The following is an 18,027-nucleotide window of genomic DNA, read 5'->3' as shown; positions in this document are numbered from 1 at the left end:
ACACAAAACTGAAGGCCGCAGGCAAAGTCACATGAGGCTACTGGCGGCCCATGGTCCATCTGTTGTCCACCATTAATCTAGACAATGCTGCATGTGATGTGCTTACATACACCGACCTACTCAGCAGGATGTGTCCCTGAAAATTATGTTTGCAACTCTGTGAGAGTCATCATGCATCGCATATTGCATGCGATACTTACTGCCTCTACGGATCCCTGACAGGAGAAATATGTGGAAATCTACAGATGGCATTGCTTATCGGGTACAAGCTCTGGAAGGTTCTGCTTTCCAGAGCTTGATTTATATGTTTTCAGAGTTTCTACCTCATTTTAGTCATAGTACATCCCGCCCTACATGTGATATATCATATCAGGAGCTAAAATAATGGGCGTTATTCATGTACAGTATGTGTGTGACAAGCAGATAAATATCCCACTCCTTATATGACATAGAATAAATGGATAGCACTGCCATTCAGGTTACTGCTTTGTATATAGGCCAGTGGTTCCCAAACTTTGCGCCGTGGCACCCTGGGGTGCCTCGGGACACTTGCAGGGGTGCCTCAGGTTGATGGTAAAGCACCAATTCTAATTATTTATGGTCAATGTAATGTAATATGTGCACAAACAGAAACGCAGACCTGTCCACCACCACATAACTGAACCTAAGGTTAACAGGTAAGCACAATTTACTTCACTTTACTACTCTACTAAAAAAAAAATCTGAATTTCTCAATAAGAAACTTTGACTTAGGGGTGCCATGAAAACAATGCTGTTACTCTAGGGTGCTGTGTTTCAAAAACGTTTGGGAACCACTGATATAGGCATTTGAATAGTGGACAGGAATATGACCCAGCAAAGCATCTAGGAATTTGCAATTTCACATAGAGAGTATAATGATCTATGATCTATACTATCTATGTACTGCACGAAATCAGCTTGAGGAGATGTAATTTATTTTGCTTTACAAATATTGAGATTTATTTTCAGTAATTGTATTCATTAGTTGCTTGTAGTAATAATTATCAACATAATGGGGTATATTCGTTTAATTATTTATATCAATATTGGTAGCTTACTGTTTATTTGAAGTTTTGTACTTCTTATTTATTTTGGGGTGGTTTATACTTACCGTAGAATGCAGTAACAAGTGGTAGTGATTCATGAGGAACATTAGTTAGTGTCTCTTACCAGATTTTAAATATACAGTATGTAATGGTCAAACTATTTCCATATCTCATATCTTTTCACAACCAACACAGTTTAGTCCATATTCACCATATGAGATATATTAAATAAATGTGATAATATATCCTATGAACAAGCTGATGTTGGTAATGTGCATTGATTTGTACAAGTGTATAAGTCTACAGATTTAGGGCCTCATTTATCAACAAGTTTTATAATACACAATGACTGATAAAACTTGTTGAGTATGATAATGGTGCTCCAGCCAATCAGCTCCTAACTGTCATCTGTTTGAAAAATGACAGTTGGGAGCTGATTGGCTGGAGCACAAATTATCATATGCAATGAGTTTTATAACTTGATGCATATGATAAAACATTGATAAATGAGCCCCAAAGATGGCAGTGCTTGCGGAGTAGCAGACGTTTCATAAGGAGAGTGTGAGCGGAATAATGCACACTGTAAATTTCCTTGGTCTTGCTCCGTGTACCCAGACAGTCTGCCGAGCAAATTTGTTGTACTCCGCTTTCATGAAACACCTTTGTAAACTAAAGGGTCTATGTACTAAAGCTTGATGAGAGATAAAATTGTGAGAGAAAAAATATTAACCAATCAGCTACTAATTGTCATTTTTTCAAACACAGCTTGTAAAATCTTAGTTAGAAGCTGATTGGTTAGTACTTTATCTCTCACAATTTTATCTTTCATCGAGCTTTGATACATAGGCCCCTTAAAGTGCACCACTGTCCAGCTGTCTAACACAACAGTCTATTGTACAAGGAAATTGCTCCATTTCCAGGTCGTGAGAAATACACTTGAAGAGCACCGCCAAATAGTATGTCCCATTTTGGACAATCTCAATAACAAGACAAAAAAACAAAGGTTGTTTTAGGATACTAGAAAGTATTTGATGTTTATTCCAGTGTCTTCCTGATATTAGTCACAAATATGGTTCTTTAAACATGAACAGAAAATATAACACATATGCCTTAAAGAGTATTCATCTAAAATACAGTATATAGATTGTTGCATCTTGTGGTTCCATATTTACTTGCAGTGTTGGTAATGGCATGTGAAGAATACGACAGGTAGGGTGGAATTAGCTGGCAAATGGCTAAATAACATTTTTCTGGAAAAGGATAAAACATTACTTTCCAGAGTCAATTTAAACTGAGCAAATTGGTGGGTACTTTAATACATGTACCTACATCAAGTATCTCAGCTGTTCCACACAAAGCCTTGTCTGCTACGCTTAGGCATATGATAACCTATTGTGGGCTTTGGAATTGAAAGAAATGGTAATAATTTTGAAAGAAAGAAACAAACAAACAAACAAACAAAGAGAAATTGTGTATTGCATTACACAATAATAAATTGCATATGAAGGTTTTATTTATCGGTACTTATTAAATGTGCAGTTGACTCCTCTGTCATATATACTATAATGTTACAAGCTAAAATGTACCCTTGGTATACAGCTGTTTGGTATATTAGAGTGTACCTATCATCTACTAACAGTGGGGGCAGCCATTTTGTATGCTCCACCAATATTTATGAGAATGTAGTCTATGCAGGAACTTTTGAAATGATGCAGACTGTGATATCATTAGATCATAGTGAATTGACAGCTACAATATTGGTTTCACCCAAAATGGCTGTGCCCACTGTGTGTATGTGACAGATTTTAATAGTAAGACTTTGTGAGACTTCAGAGCAGTTTACACTAGTGCTTGGAGTGGGCAGCAGGGCAATTTAAGACCACACTGGATATTTATTTCTGGGAAGCTGGGCACACTGTAAAACTTAATTAATTTCCTGAAAGCATTTTTTTCTAGAATCATGACCTTACCTGGGAGCTTGGAAAGTATGCTACCATCTTTTTGAAGTTCAAATTGTGGCACAATCTTTTCAACTATTGCCTCCCTTTGATTATTATGTCCTGGCACACTATTACAGCTAAGGGAACGAGCACTCTTTTTCTTGTCTTGTATAGACCAATATCGATACATGAAAGACATTGGTTTATGTTTGCTGGCCACAGGTACAGTCTCTGGGAAGCAGTCATCAAAGGGATCCAAGTCATCTTCAGGTATCTGCTCAACCCAGTCTTTAGGACTGAAATTCCCATGTTTGGGTTGAACAGTGATCCCCTGGAAAGTGTCCTCCTCCTTCTCACTTTCCATGGTTGGAGGATTCAGCAGCTTATCACTGGCTATTGTGCTGTGATGCCAAATGGTGACATTGATTGCGGCTTCTCTGATCAGGTTCCAGTCATGCAGAATGTCTTCCCTAGTGGTGAACTGAGAGGTGACAGTAAAACGAATGATATACTTGTCATTGATAGTGGCTGGGACAAGAAACATGTTCCCCGACCTGGTCAGTTCTGCCAGCACCTGTTCTGTCAGAACGTTTGGGCCCTGGTTTTAACAACAGAGAGAACATTAAGTCAGGAGAAAACAAAGGAATGGTTACATCTGCACACAGCAATCAGTATTAAATAATGACCCCGTATTTTTTATTTATTTTTAATTTGTATTTTTTCTGGGGGTACTGCAACTGACAAAGAGGTAACAATTATCCAGAACCATAATATGATACAAAGAAAAAGATTTTGTCTATTATGTGGCGCACATTAATAATTTCTATATGAATAAAAAGATTCATCTTTATTAGATATGCATTAAAATGCCCTTTTTGGACTAGTTTCAGCGAAATAGAGGTTAAAAAAAACATATAAAGAAAGTAATAGTGTATGAAAATGAAAAATGTGTAATAAAAAATTTTTTAAGAAAAATCCCCGCTGTGTCTCCTCTTTCTTTATTAATCCAATATAAGGGTATACTTATTAATTATCAAGCTCTGGGTTATATATACAATGTGAGGAACTAAGTTGGTTTGTTCTCAATTAAATATATACAATGTGACCTATCCTAAATAAATCAATTAATATGACAATTATAGGTGAATATTCACCATATCTGTTTGATTAATTGTCAGAAACTCTGTATTAGTAGTATTACTGTCTGATTCACACCTCTACTTTGTGCTGAATCCTATTACACAGTCTCTATTCGTATTCCATGTGCATACTGTATATTATTTGTTTCTATGGAGGGATTGTCTATCAGTTGCAGCACTGTATTTTAGTTGTATTCTCATACCTTCTAATGAAGGTGATGTAATGTAATCCTCCTCTATTACATTACATCACCTTCATGAGTATAGAAATAAAATACAGTGCTGCAACTGCTAGACAATGCTTAGAAACAAATAATATATGCACATTTATTAAAGCTAAAATATTGTATCCACCTACAACTTGGAAAATGAATAGAAACTAGGATTAAGTAGAGCGGGGGTCCCCCATACTTTAATCACAGCTGCAGTGCAGAGCAGGAACTGCACTGCAAACTGGAGAAGAGGGAGGTCTAGTTAATATTCCTCTCTTTACATCATGTTTTTTTATGTTTACACATTGATTTTGTTGAAAGTGCCAATAAATCAAATTTATTGACCATTTGCATTTTTATTCCTATGAATAGGTGGGGAGGGGCCCCAGTGCATAGCTTTGGCCAGTGCAATACTGTTATAATGGCCCCACTGTCCCATGCTGGAGACTTTAAACCAAGTGTCGAGTACATTGGTGAGATAGTGATTGATTACATGATAAAAACTTAAGTCACTTAAAAGGGATGTTGTAACATTTCAGGTCAATGTGTAAGAGTTGAATCAGCATGCTTAACATTGCCAGATATTTTATTCCACATTGTGAGTCTCTCCATAGGTTTTCTATTTGTCCCTCCCGCTAGCAGTAATATTAAAAAAAAACAATAGTTCAATCTTGCAAACTGCCCCCACTCCTCTGCTGAGTGCCATACAAAGCATCACACTGCTTCTAGTTCTGCCAACAAGACCATTAGATCAGTCAATAGTGGTAAGTTGGGCTCCATGAATTGTAATAAAGAGTGTCCATAATGGAACAAAGTAGCAGGCAAAGTCCAGCACTCTGTTTAAGGGTCATTAGTGAAGACAATAGGTGCCATTAGATTCCAAGCATTGGTTTTAGCCAGTGCTGTAAGAAGAATTCTGGGCGCCCCTGGTGAATGTTTTACCTACTCCCCCATCCCAGAGGAAAAAAAAAATACTTGTATAGATTTAATTAAGGCAAAGTCTCTGCTTATGTCTTCTAAATACATGTTCATAAAACACTTGTAACTGAATCTGCAAGTTCAAAACCCATTTACAATCTATACAACACCCCAAAATATATGTCCTATATAAGTAACCCATTTTTGAGCTTTTTACAGAAAATCACATGAAAAATCCAAGTTTTTACTGTGCAAATAATGCAATGATTATGCCTCCAATTGTATGATCATTCGCTGTACTAGAGGAATACATACGGGAGACCGCCAGTCCCGATGCTCAGAATCCCGGCAGGGGCTCGGTAGGTATCCTAACCCTCCCCCCCTTCACCCCCTAACCCTCCCTTCTTGCATCCCAACCGTCCACCCCACAGCCTTTAGTGCCTAAACCTAACCCCCACCCCCTTGGTGCCTAAACGTAACCCTAGCCCCTTAATGCCTAACCCTAACCCCCCCTGGTGGTGCCTAAACCTAACACTCCCCTCGCGCCCTGAACCTAACCCGCCCCTCTATACTTACGTTCATGATGCCGGCTATCGGGATTCCGTCGGCAGCATCTCAACTAATGTTGGAATTCCGGTGCCGGTATTCTGCCCACGGGTTGGGATTCTGGCGCTGGGATTTTGGCCGCTGGCACCTTAACTGCATCCTGTACTAGAGGCTCTGCACTTAAAATATTTTCAAACACTTTGTTGTAGAAAAAGATAATCTACAACAGTAGTAGGAAGATCCCTTTGTGGGGGCACTACTTGTTAAAGCTTAATAGCTAGTTAGATATAAGAAATGGTATACTCTAAAACAGTGGTTCTCAAACTCGGTCCTCAGGACCCCACACAGGTCACGTTTTCCAGGTCACCCAGCAGGTGCACAGGTGTATTCATTACTCACTGACACATTTTAAAAGATCCACAGGTGGTTATAATGAAATCGGTATGAATTACTGCCGAACGTGGTTCAAATCCCGACAGCGGCTGCCCGACATGGATGAAAATCCTGATTGTCCCCAGGTAAGTATTTACTAACCTAACCTCCGCTCCCTAATCCTAACCATAACCTTCCTTAGGGGTGCCTAACCCTAACCTTCCCCCCAGTGCCTAACCCTAATTCCCCCTCTAAGTGCCTAAATCTAACCCCCCCCTTCCCCACTGCCTAAACCTAAGTCGGGGGGGGTGCCTAACCCTAAGTCCCCCCCGGGGGTGCTTAACCCTAACCCTCCCTTCCCCTAGCCTATCCCTACCCTCCTGGGGGGGTGCCTAACCCTAAGTCCCCCCCGGGAGCCCTAAACCTAACCCTCCCCCCCGTGGCTGTCCGCAGCGGCGCCCGGCATTACTTCGATCGGGATGCCGGGCACCGGTCTCCCGGCGTTTGTAAAATGACAGGCGTCTAGACTTAGACGCCTGTCATTTAACCCTCGTCGGGATAAAGCACTTGGGAAACCAGACGTCGAGATTACGTCCGCCGGCTTCCCGACTGCATACCGTTTATAATTATTTCACTTTTGATTCTGTGAAGATACCTGAAAAACATGCACTGTGTGGGGTCCTGAGGACCGAGTTTGAGAACCTGTGTTCTAAAACATAACTTTTAATAAATACATTTTACTTAGAAAAAAAAGGATAATATATAAAGGAAAATAGCACAATGTTTATTATAATAGAATACATTTTCTTAATAAGAGTGGCTGACTCTCAATGTTAATGAGATATTCACAATGTCTGGGGAGAGTTATCCTGTTATGCTGAAAATGGATGATATTAACTTGACTCCTAATTGCAAGAAATGAAATCACAATGCTGAATCACTTGATTTCTATTAAATGCATGTAATCTAACAACAATGTTTGTCAGCAATTTATAAGTCTCCTGAAGTCAAAACATCCGTGTCCCAAAAGACATTTTAATAATATATAAACGTACTATCAAGATGGACAGACAACATGTGTTTCTCACTCTTTTCCAGCTGAGCAAATCATGCACACTGTAGTCTTGTGCTATGTTACTCGATAATATTTATGTTATCTGAAGGAAAAACCAATCACATTCCATACAACTGCTAATTGAGACAAACAAATTATTTATCTAGCAGTGTAAAATTTACAGCACAACAAACAATTTTGTCCCAGATTCCTGGATACTAATGAGACAGACGTCTCTGTGCTCACTACTGTGTGTCACTGTCCCATAGAAAAGATTAGCAGGGTTGCAGTCCGTAAATCACCAAATTGAACCCTTTTCCTGCCCGTGTGCTGGAATGCAGTGAACAGGCAATCATCGGGTGTATGGTGTAAGGACTAATAGTATTTTTTTGGGTCTCTAAAGTGCCTTTTAAAAACTTTAAAAAAAAACACCTGTTGCAGCCTCCGGCAATCCTAAAAATATCTGACCCATCCATACAGCACCCCAAAATACCAGACCCAGGGCTTTTTGTCAAAATTAGGGATTTTGCACATCTTTTCTCCTGCCTTTGGGTGGTGAAACTTATGGCGTGCCTCTCTGTGGGGGGAATGCCTTGAGCACTGACGGACACCTTGGATGTGCCATGTGACCAGGAGGTGCACTGCTCAGATTCCCATCAGAGCTCAGTCAGCAACAGCAGCAGGGGGAGGAAGAGACGAGACCCAGTTGTGATGCAGGTCGGAAAATCAATAGACACTGAAGCTTAGTGTAATGAGCTGAGGATTACAGTGAGTAGGGGTTAGAGAGGCTCCCAGCACTCACACCCACCCCCATGTGTGCCTCCCCAGCCCTTGACCTCACCGCATTGTGTATTTCATTTAAATTATATGCCGCACTGCCCCCCATATAATGTTTTATTCTAACTTTCTGATCCCCACTAAGCTTCTATGAACACTGCAGCAGCTGACGTCCTGACTCCTTGCTTGTCACTTTTTCTGTGACATCTTGTTATCGCCATGCAGACCAGTGAAGGAGGAGGGAGAGGTGGGCCAACAGACGGGACCATGACCTTCATCATTTATAATCCTGGATGGGATAGCATTGTGACTACTTTGAGAGGAGTCCCATTGATTGTCAGGCAGGACTGCTATAGTTTTGCATATGGCCAGGATGTCGCCCCCCTCCAGCCAACTAGTTATGGCTCAGTAATCACTAGTGGCTTGGTGTCATGACAGATTCTATGACAATTCCTGCTGCAAAGTAGGGAAAAGGCCCTTTTAAAGCACCATCATTGGTCTGGTTATCCAATTACAGGGACATTGGTTGAATTATAGCACATTATTCTAATAAGTTATTAAATGTAATAATTTACTATATTAATTTGCTCCCATTATCACTCATGTACTGAGTCTATCAGACATATCTTAATTCTGGGAGAACTAAAACTCCAAAATAAAAGAAAAATTTAGTGGCAAAAGCAGAGATGATACTTGAAAACACAAAATCCCCCACTTTACCTGTAGACGGAACACAACCAGTCCCAGGTGTCGCTTGGCAGGAACTTCAAAGAGCTGGTCCGCTTTAACCAAAGACTCAAAATACTGAGCCAGTTCTGTGCCCTGAAATTTTGAAGACATAGGAATAATTAATAAATACCATTTTCCACTCCTTTACTACTTCCCCTCTAGTTTCCCTCATGGTTGACAACATCACACTCTTCCTCGTTTCCTAACCGCACTGCCATGATGTCATCCTTAACTCTCCCATCATTGTCACTCAACACATCCTGTTCCTTATGGTGCCTCATAACCCTCTCCCTCTCTCAGAATCAGGTCACTTTCTCACACGGGATGTTTCCAAACCCTTATCCATTTTTTTTACTATCTCCTGCCTTGATTACAGCAAACTCCAGCTATCTGGCCTTCATCCAACCCATCTTTCTCCACTACAATCCATCCTAAATGCTCATCTCACTCGCACCTCCTGTGCTGGTGCTGCCACCTTGCCACCTACTTATGGCTCTTTCAAGAGCTTTCTCTCAAAACCCACCTCTTCATTATAGTCTGTCCAACTCCATCTTATACTACTTCCTCAGCATGTTCTACCAGCTACAGTCTCATCTCCTCTCGGAATCCCATTAGTTTTATCTCATCATTGCCCTCTTCCTCCAGACTCCCCACGGGCAGGGCCCTCTCTACCCTCTGTCTAACATCTCCATCTCCTTGTCTACATCATACATGCTAGTCCATTGTATAGTAGTTTGCAGATGCTGTGCAGGTAATGCTCTGGGCAGTGGACCCTAGTGGCTGTTTCCAATACAGAGGATGAAGGTAAACACTGTGTAATGCACCCACACAGAAAGGCCTCCCAGCTCGGTTGCTGTAAATTGTATTTGTCCATAATGAAGTTGGTGTTTGGTAACTGGCACCAAAAATCATGATAACTCCTATCAGTAAAATGTATGGTATGGTGCTCAAAGTGGTATAAATAATGAATGATTGGGAGCAGGCTGTAATCACGATCTGGCAAACCAGGTAGTCAGGGAAGTAACAGGAACTTTGGAATTGAGCGCACACAAGTACCGGTGATGTGGAGTCTGATGCTTTTCAATAGCATCTCCACTTATGTAGTGTGTTGCTACGAGGCTTAATTCAGTGAGGCTTAATTCAGTGAGAGCTACACAGCATTGAACCTGTTTCCATGTGCACCCTTTCCACCTAATATAGGGTAAGTACTGTGCACTGATGATGATGAACAGCAGCAAATCAGACTTACACGAGACGCATACCACTCTACACAAACCTTACACCTTTATTTTCTGTGCACGCAGTTTTGGAGCAACATACACATGAGACATACATCCAACCCTGATCTGGTCCAAGATGATTATAATAGTGATAGGCCTTGATGGCAAACTTCACATTTGTCAGGAGATTGTACCAGGGCTGTTGCAGGCTGTGACAGTCCTGCCTTTGGGCCTCATTCAGAGGTGCCCGCTAATTCTGCTGCGACTGCGTCTTTATGCTAATACCACAGCCGATGGGATACATATAGAGATTCCACCCACTGCGGCGCTAATCCGCCGCTGTGCACATTAAGACGCACCACTGGCTGCTCAGCAGTCACACCATCGAACACGGCACTAGTCATATGGATCAGCAGAATCACCGTCTGTCTGAATATGGCCACCGGAATCAGTGCGACTGCAGTAAAAGACGCTAGCCACACCCCTGCTACCACCCAGGAAACGCCCACTGGATTTGTCTCTCAGTGCGTACAATTTTGTTCAGTGGCTTTAGGCAGCAACCATTGGGATGCATGCGCAGTGCAGCTGAGATGCATGTGTACACTGAATACATCATCGCTAGCGTCCGGCATTGACAGTACATGCGCCTCTGCGTCAGGACCTTTATGTGTGATTTATATATTCTACGACTTGTAACAGTAACTGGTGCTGCAAAATTTGGTGGCACCTTACATCTAACCAGTGGCGTCATGACGGGGGTGCGGGCCGCACCCGGGTGTCACCTTCGGAGGGGGTGACATAAAAATCGGCACCAAAATGCTGGCTCCTCTGCAGTGACAGGAGCTGGGTGCTGCAGTGTGACATACTCCTGCAGCACCCAGCTCCTGTCATAGAAGAGGAGCCAACAGTATTGACAGCCCAGTCTCCGGGGACAGCCCAGTGATGCTGGTCTGGCCCCAGAGTGATGTTATCGTGGATCCCCTGTGAGGCCATGCCCCTTTATTTAGGCTATGCCCCCTTCTTGTCTGGCGCGCCTCCGACGCATGGGGGGTATCCAGAGTGCATACCGGGTGTCACTAGACCTTGTGACACCTCTGCATGTAACCAATGGTAATGGTGATACTCTCTGTAATGTAGATTTTGTGTATACCTTTACAGTTTCACTTTATATTAATAAATATGATTGGCAGGTGCTTTTCTTACTGCCTATGAGGCAACATAAGAATAGCCTTATATGTATATGCCTATTTGCTTGCTCTACCAGAATATCATGGATTTCCAAGTATACATCACCCTTCCGGATCCCGTCTATTTCCCCAGTGAAGTGGGTGAGACCATAATAATATGATTCGCTGTGTGGTCCCTCCCTATGCTGTGCAATGCCATGCATTACTGCATTTGTAGCAGGGGCAAAGCCAAAATGACATGAAGAGAGAGTGGGAGATCTCAAAGGGCAGTAATAAAAAGGAGGCAATTATGATTATTGTGTTTTAGCTTTCAGCTGTCCTCAGGGGAACTTTCTACTTCATCATAGCAGGCGGGAGTTGAGGGCAGCACGTTCTGTTCCTCTTGGCAAATTGTGATGATAATGAAATGTTTGTTTCTGACAATCTCCCTATTTTGTAAACTTGTTTTATCTTTTCAGAAATGCCAGTGTGAGTGCAGTCAGTGCACCACACTGTGGGCCCCATTTTATTACGAGTTATATGTTTGTTATCACTCGTTACTAATATTAAATGCTGCTCCAACCAATCAGCTCCTAACTGTCATTCTTCAAACACAGCCTGTAAAATTACATTTAGGAGCTGATTGGTTGGAGCACCATTTAATATCAGTAAGGTGTGATAACAAGCCTATCTCTCCTTATTTAATGGGGCCCTGCATATGTTATTTCTTGATGTATTTCCCCTGCAACAAAGTACAAATGTTGGCAAGTATGCAAGTACTGTATGTTCATCCAGATACGTTAAATTGTTACATTTGTACTGGTTAATTTAGTTATCTAAAGGTTGTCTTGCTAACAAAATTGTTCTGCCACCATCTAGTGGATACTGACATAATTACAAATGAAAATAAATAGGCTAAAACTGGTGTTATAGCTAGGGCAGCTAACATATAGGGGCAGATTCAGTGAGCCACTAGGTTCCATCAGAACCTTGTGCAATTCCGCTTATTATGTAGAATAAAACCTTGTGCTTGCACCTAAGCAAGGTTTTGTACCCTAAAATCCCACAATATAGGTTTTCACCTTGTGGCTCACTGAACCGGCCCTGTAATGTAACTAGTTAAAATATACCAGGTGGAAAGTATGTTCCGGGAATGGAATCAATAGGGGGAACTGTATTTCTGATTGACAATTATTTTGACAAATGTTACTTGGAGCTAGTAAGGGGTTTAGGGGGACAGTCCTCCACCTGGGCTCTTCTCTACCTGGAGAGATAGCCACAACACTGCAGTTGGTGACAGAGAAGGGGAGGGGGGGGAGTTTATCAAAGTTTGGAGAGAGATGAAGTTGAGAGAGGTAAAGGGGTCTACTTGCTAAGCCTTAAATGGAGATAAAGTGGAGAGAGATAAAGTAATAATAACCAATCAGCTCCTAACTGTCATTTTTCAAATACAGCCTGTAAAGTAGCAGAAGCTGATTAGTTGGTACTCTATCTCTCTCGATGCTTTGATAAATCTCTCCCATATTTACCATGGAGTTACCATGAACTGGCCACATCCCAGTTAAAGCATACTTACCTACTCTTCCGGAAGTTGCGGGATACTCACGATTTTCGTAGTTTCTGAACCACTGGGAGAATGGGTGGATCTCTCACCCACCGACTGCCTAGTGAAAGTTGCAAGATGGGGAGATAATTACCGGGAATCACACATGGAGGGGCAGGGCTAAAATGATGCGAACGGGCCTAATGACGTAAAGAGTCTGGCCCCGCCCCCTAAATGATCAGCTACTTCTCTCTGGGTATCTCCTGGAGAGGATAATTAAAATGTTGGCAAGTATGAGTTACAGCCATAGCAACCAGGCTGCAATTCCCATTCCTGACTGGCTAATAGCGCCATAGAGATGGGGAAATGGTTCCAGCGCTGTCTTTAGTCTATGGACAGTGGATATGGGCAGTGGATTAATAGCTATATAGATCAGTCTCACGCATTATTTATGATGTTCAGCAGTGTGTAGTGGATACTGTCAGCAGGGCCAGATTAACAGATCTATTCACTAAGCTTTGGAGAGAGATAAAATGGAGAAAGATAATTCCCAGCCAATCAGCTGCTAACTATCAGTTTACAGGCTGTGTTTGAAAAATGACAGCAGCTGATTGGCTGGGACTTATATTTCTCCAGTTTATCTCTCTCCAAGGCTTAGTGAATAGACCCCTAAGGGCCACATGGGTCTGGGGCTAAAATCCTTGAAGGGACTATTGTGAGAAGAGGAGGATCTGTGACCAGTGCTGTGTGGGTGTGACCAGTGCTGTGTGGGTGTGGCCAGTACTGTGTGGGTGTGACCAGTGCCGTGTGGGCTCCAATGTGTCCCTAAATATGTAAAACTATAAAAATTGCATAATTTTGTGGGGACAATAGAAATACAATAAATGCTTCTGATTTATGGCCGACTGTTTGGCCAACTGGTGGCTGGTCATCGTCATGCTGTCATGGTGATAGGCCTATTTTCATGTGAGGCCTGGAACTGTACAGTAGATCCATCTGCCCCATATTTAATCTGGCTCTGACTGCCAGACACTATGTTTAAATTGAAGCTGTTGCAATTACCACAGTCTGTGACATTGGCAGTGCAAAAAGATTGTAGTAACAACCACGGAGCCCTGTCACAGGCCGCTACTGCCCCCTATGCATAGTCCTGATTGGCATACCTGAGAAACAGAATTAAGTTTGGGAATAATAACATGTGGCGGGAATGGGACAGTAAATACTGCAGGATACTAATGTGTGTATGAGATAGCTGCTCGATTCATGAATTAATGAATTATAACACAATAAAAAAGTGCTATTGTGTATGTATGACTGTTGGTGATAACAAGGTGTACAAATTACATGAAATTCTCACAGTGCAGCACACACTAGGGGCCTGACGCAGCTGCATCCATGTGTGAGTGTTCTGCTGCTGTCGCATCTAATGCCACTACAATGCCCTACCCTGATATATAGACAAGCATCCCAATGTGGAAATAATGCTTGGTGTGCCTTTAGATGCCACCTTTGGTCTCACCATCGAAAATTGCACTGGTCTCATATTAGATTTAGATTCTCTAGCCGAGTATGGCCTCCAATGTGAGTGAATAAGCGCCTGTGTACGCAACCACTTTCACTGGTACACCCGTGACACTCCCATAGGTTGCAGCATCTCCACGCGTCTGACTAACCGCCCCAGTCACCGCCCAGGAACGCGCAATACATTCCAGAGACTGTGCATCTGAATCTGTGCTTCTTGGTAACTAACTCCCAGTGAGAATTCACAGGTAGTAAAGGTTTTGCATTTGATATTTAATAGGCTTGTTTTGTATTTAATATTATTGTCTTTTATAATTCTGCAGCTTTGAATGGCCAGTGTTTAGTGCATATGCCCCATAATCATTTATAAACTTTATCTAGTGCTTAGGCTTCTGTCTATGGCCAACTCCGCTGTGAGGAAATCAGTGATTTGAATTGAATACCATGAAAGTTGGCTGCATACACCCAGTGACCTGAGGAAGATGATTGCCTTATATTTTCTCTGGATACAAATATATTATAGATTTAGGCAGGGACGTATCTATAATGGGTGCAGGGTGTGCGGGGAACATGGGCCCCTAGGTCCAGGGGGGCCCCGCACCAGACACCCTGCACCCATAATATTACTTACCTCTCCCGAGTCCCACGTCGGCGCGGGGTCCGGCACGATAAAACGACTGGAAAATGGTCACAGCTGCCATTTTCCCGTCGTTTGCGCATGCGCAGTACAGGGATAATGGCCGCCGTGGCCATTTTCCCTGTGACCTGTGCATACATTTTGGACACTGGGCATACTCTAGTGCCCAGTGTCTATAACTCCGGCGCTGGCCGCGCACAGCTAAGTGTGCTGCCAGCCGCCGGGCAGAGAGGAGGGGGCCCGTGTCGGAGACTGCACACGGGCCCCCTCCTGTCTAGAAACGGCACTGGATTTAGGGGTCTATGTACTAATAATCGCGGAACTGACATGATTATTATGTATCCATATCGCAGAAGATATTTTCATTTTTAATGAAAATATCCCCGCTATAGTATGTACAGAGGGTCAGGGGCTGCCGACCGGAGGCTGCGAGGGATATCGCAAGATCTCTCTCCTGCTCAATAGCCTTCATAGGCTTAAAGCAGTTTACACCAGCTGAAGATGGAGTAAATGACAGGGGCCAAACTCTGAAAATCTTTGCTTTTTGAAGTTTGGTACATAGGGGTCAGATTGTAGTCCCCATTAATAACAATAATGGGGACTGCGATCTGCAGTGCTAATTAGCACTTTGCTGAGATGTCTGCGACATTTCCTGATACATAGGTCCCTTAATGTATAACTCAAGACACAGATGAGGAAAATAAGTGTACAGTACTTGCACATAAACAGACATCTTTTATGTTCTACTGTAAATGACTCATTACTGTATGTACCACAGCACAGATATGCTGATAAATACTCACGTGTCTGATGTGTGCCTGAAGATTTTTAATTCCAAAGGATCGAATAACAAACCAGAGTTTGAGGGAGCGGAATCGGCGACTCAAAGGAATTTGCCAGTGCTACAATTAAAAATACTTATTTCTGAGGTGTCATGTCTTTAAGAGGCATTCAAACTTCAATCAAAACAAGCCCAACACAAATAAGAATATTGACTATCACTTTAGATGTGATGGATTAGCCAAGATTACACAGTACGAACCTGTACAGTATTCTTGTCATGTTGTACAGCAATTAAATATCTAATAATAATTGCACACTTTGAGGAAAAGACTAATTGTTTTGTTCAGTTATTAACACACACGTTTCTTATTTATACCCCTTTTACATCGCAATCCCGGGTCGCACCCAGGATTTTGTACACGTGTCCATCCTGGATGCGACCCAGCTGAGACTCCTTTCAGATTGGCGGCCCGACACGGTTTATTGCCAAGTCGATGATGTCACCGCCTTCACATGCCGAGCCGGCACTTGGAGATGAGATAATCTCCAAGCACCAGCACTTCCTATGCTGTGAACGGAACCCAGGTCCCATTGACCAGGGTTACTCGTTCACACTGCACCGCGAGTCGGGTTGAATCCTGCTCGTTACCATTGGCGTCACAAGGAGAGTGCGGGGGGTGTGGGCCACTCCCGGGTGTCATCAGCTGAGGGTTGACACCAAAGTGCTGGCTCCCCCTCAGTGACAGGAGCCAGGTGCTGCATTACGTGCAGCACTCTGCTCCTAGCACAGTGAGGGAGCCGGCAGTTCACACAGGCTGGTCCCCGGTGACAAAAAACGGGGGTTCGGGCCGCGAGGCCATGCCCCCACCCACGAGGCCACGTTCCCTTATTTGCAGGCGTGGCACCATCGCGCGCAGTACAAGCTTCCCGCCACTGCCCGCATTGCGTGCAAAGAGAGGTAGGGACACCACTGCTCGTTACCCAGGTTGAAATGCCGGGTCGCTCAACCCGGGTTACTTCAACTGGGTCCTTTCACACTGCACAGTAACCCGGGTTGCTGCGCATTCATATGCAATAACCGGGGTTATTGCTGGCAATGTGAAAGGGGCATTAATTAGCTATAAAGCCTCCCTCCATCCCTGTGTTGTTGCTGTTCTGCTATAAAGCCATAGGGTTCTATTTATCAATTTCTATTGATGCTTACAGTGATAGCAAATATTTTCCCACCCAATTTAGCCCTAAAATTTGCGTTACTGGCTGGCAGAGGTAAGAGTACTTTTGCTGCTTTGACGTCCCGTCCAGGTCCCCTCTGCACACACATAACCTGGGCTTATGCGCACTGCCCTGGAAGTCTTTATACATTATTAAAAAATCTATTTCTTTATTTATCAAAGTAAAAGAATATTTTATTTTAGTAATAACTATTTTTTTCCTTTACTGCTATATGACAGCTGTCCTTGTTAATAAGCTATCGCCCCTAGAGCACCAACTACTATATAAGGGTAAGGTTTTTTGTTTTGTTTTTTAAATAAATAGGACATGCTAAATCCACTTGAATGATTTTGCTCAGTTTTAGCTTAAGTTCTATTTAGCCATTATAATGTGTGTCCTCGATGTGCAGTTGTCCTTTCATGCATTGCATAAAAGCTTACCATGAAGTCAGTTGCAGCTCCACTGTTGGCATGCCGGAGGTAGATAGGGTTGACAGTGAATGTTTGCTGCAGCTTGTATTTATCTTTCACCCTATGGAAATAAAGCAGATTTCAGGGTCATTTTTTTTGTTTTGTTTTTATTTTGTAAATGCACGGTTTTATCCTGCTTTGGTCTGAATCACAGAGCTCCCATCATTTTGAAACAGAAATAAGAGGCACCCATGCCAAGGTGTAGCAAGTGGCAATGCTGCCTTGGACCAAGCCTGCAGTAGTAGTACTGGTAAATGGCTGTATTACCAATAGAGGTAAGGAGGATCGGTAAACATGCTGACTTTCCCACTTCTTTTCCACTGATCTACTCACTCTTATTCTCAGGGAATTTATCATGACAACTGACATCCTTATTGGAGCTGCCTCCGAACACTTCATGCTCACCTCCTCCTGTGACATCTTCCAGTGAACTCCATCTCCCACCCATTAATGGTCACTCCTTGGACCTCATGTTCAGCCATCTTTGCGAAATGGCTAACTTCAGTCAGCATTTCATCTCTCTGACCATAATCTCTTTCTTTCTACCTTTACATACAGTATATCCTACTTACCTACTCACTGCCTAAGCTAGGGGCACCTTAATGACTGTGAACCTATCTTCTTCTCATCCTCTCTCGATTCAGCCTCCCCCCATGTTCTTCCCTCTCATGCACTAATGCTGCTGCCTCGCTCTACAATTTCATAACTTCCACTGCCCACA

The 18,027-nt window shown here is 42.7% G+C and overlaps 1 protein-coding gene across 2 annotated transcripts in view; it reads right to left on the bottom strand.

Moving 5' to 3' along the window:
* Positions 1-2,145: 2,145 nt before the first annotated feature.
* HDC (histidine decarboxylase) overlaps positions 2,146-18,027 on the bottom strand; it is a 42,355-nt gene continuing 26,473 nt past the window's right edge. The window contains exons 9-12 of one of the 2 annotated variants that reach the window (XM_088472986.1): positions 17,277-17,367; positions 15,645-15,743; positions 8,746-8,847; positions 2,146-3,605 (exon numbers count right to left, since the gene is read on the bottom strand). In XM_088472986.1, the coding sequence (XP_088329112.1) occupies positions 2,907-3,605; positions 8,746-8,847; positions 15,645-15,743; positions 17,277-17,367 (991 nt within the window). In that variant the 3' untranslated portion in view covers positions 2,146-2,906. The remainder of the gene's footprint in view (positions 3,606-8,745; positions 8,848-15,644; positions 15,744-17,276; positions 17,368-18,027) is intronic. The other variant, XM_088472987.1, reaches the window with a different exon arrangement.

The sequence above is a fragment of the Taudactylus pleione genome, unplaced genomic scaffold (assembly GCF_031769625.1).
Source record: "Taudactylus pleione unplaced genomic scaffold, aTauple2 ptg000129l, whole genome shotgun sequence".
Lineage (NCBI taxonomy): Eukaryota > Metazoa > Chordata > Amphibia > Anura > Myobatrachidae > Taudactylus > Taudactylus pleione.
The sequence above is the reverse complement of the archived record's forward strand: the minus strand, read 5'-3'. Positions and strand labels throughout refer to the sequence as shown.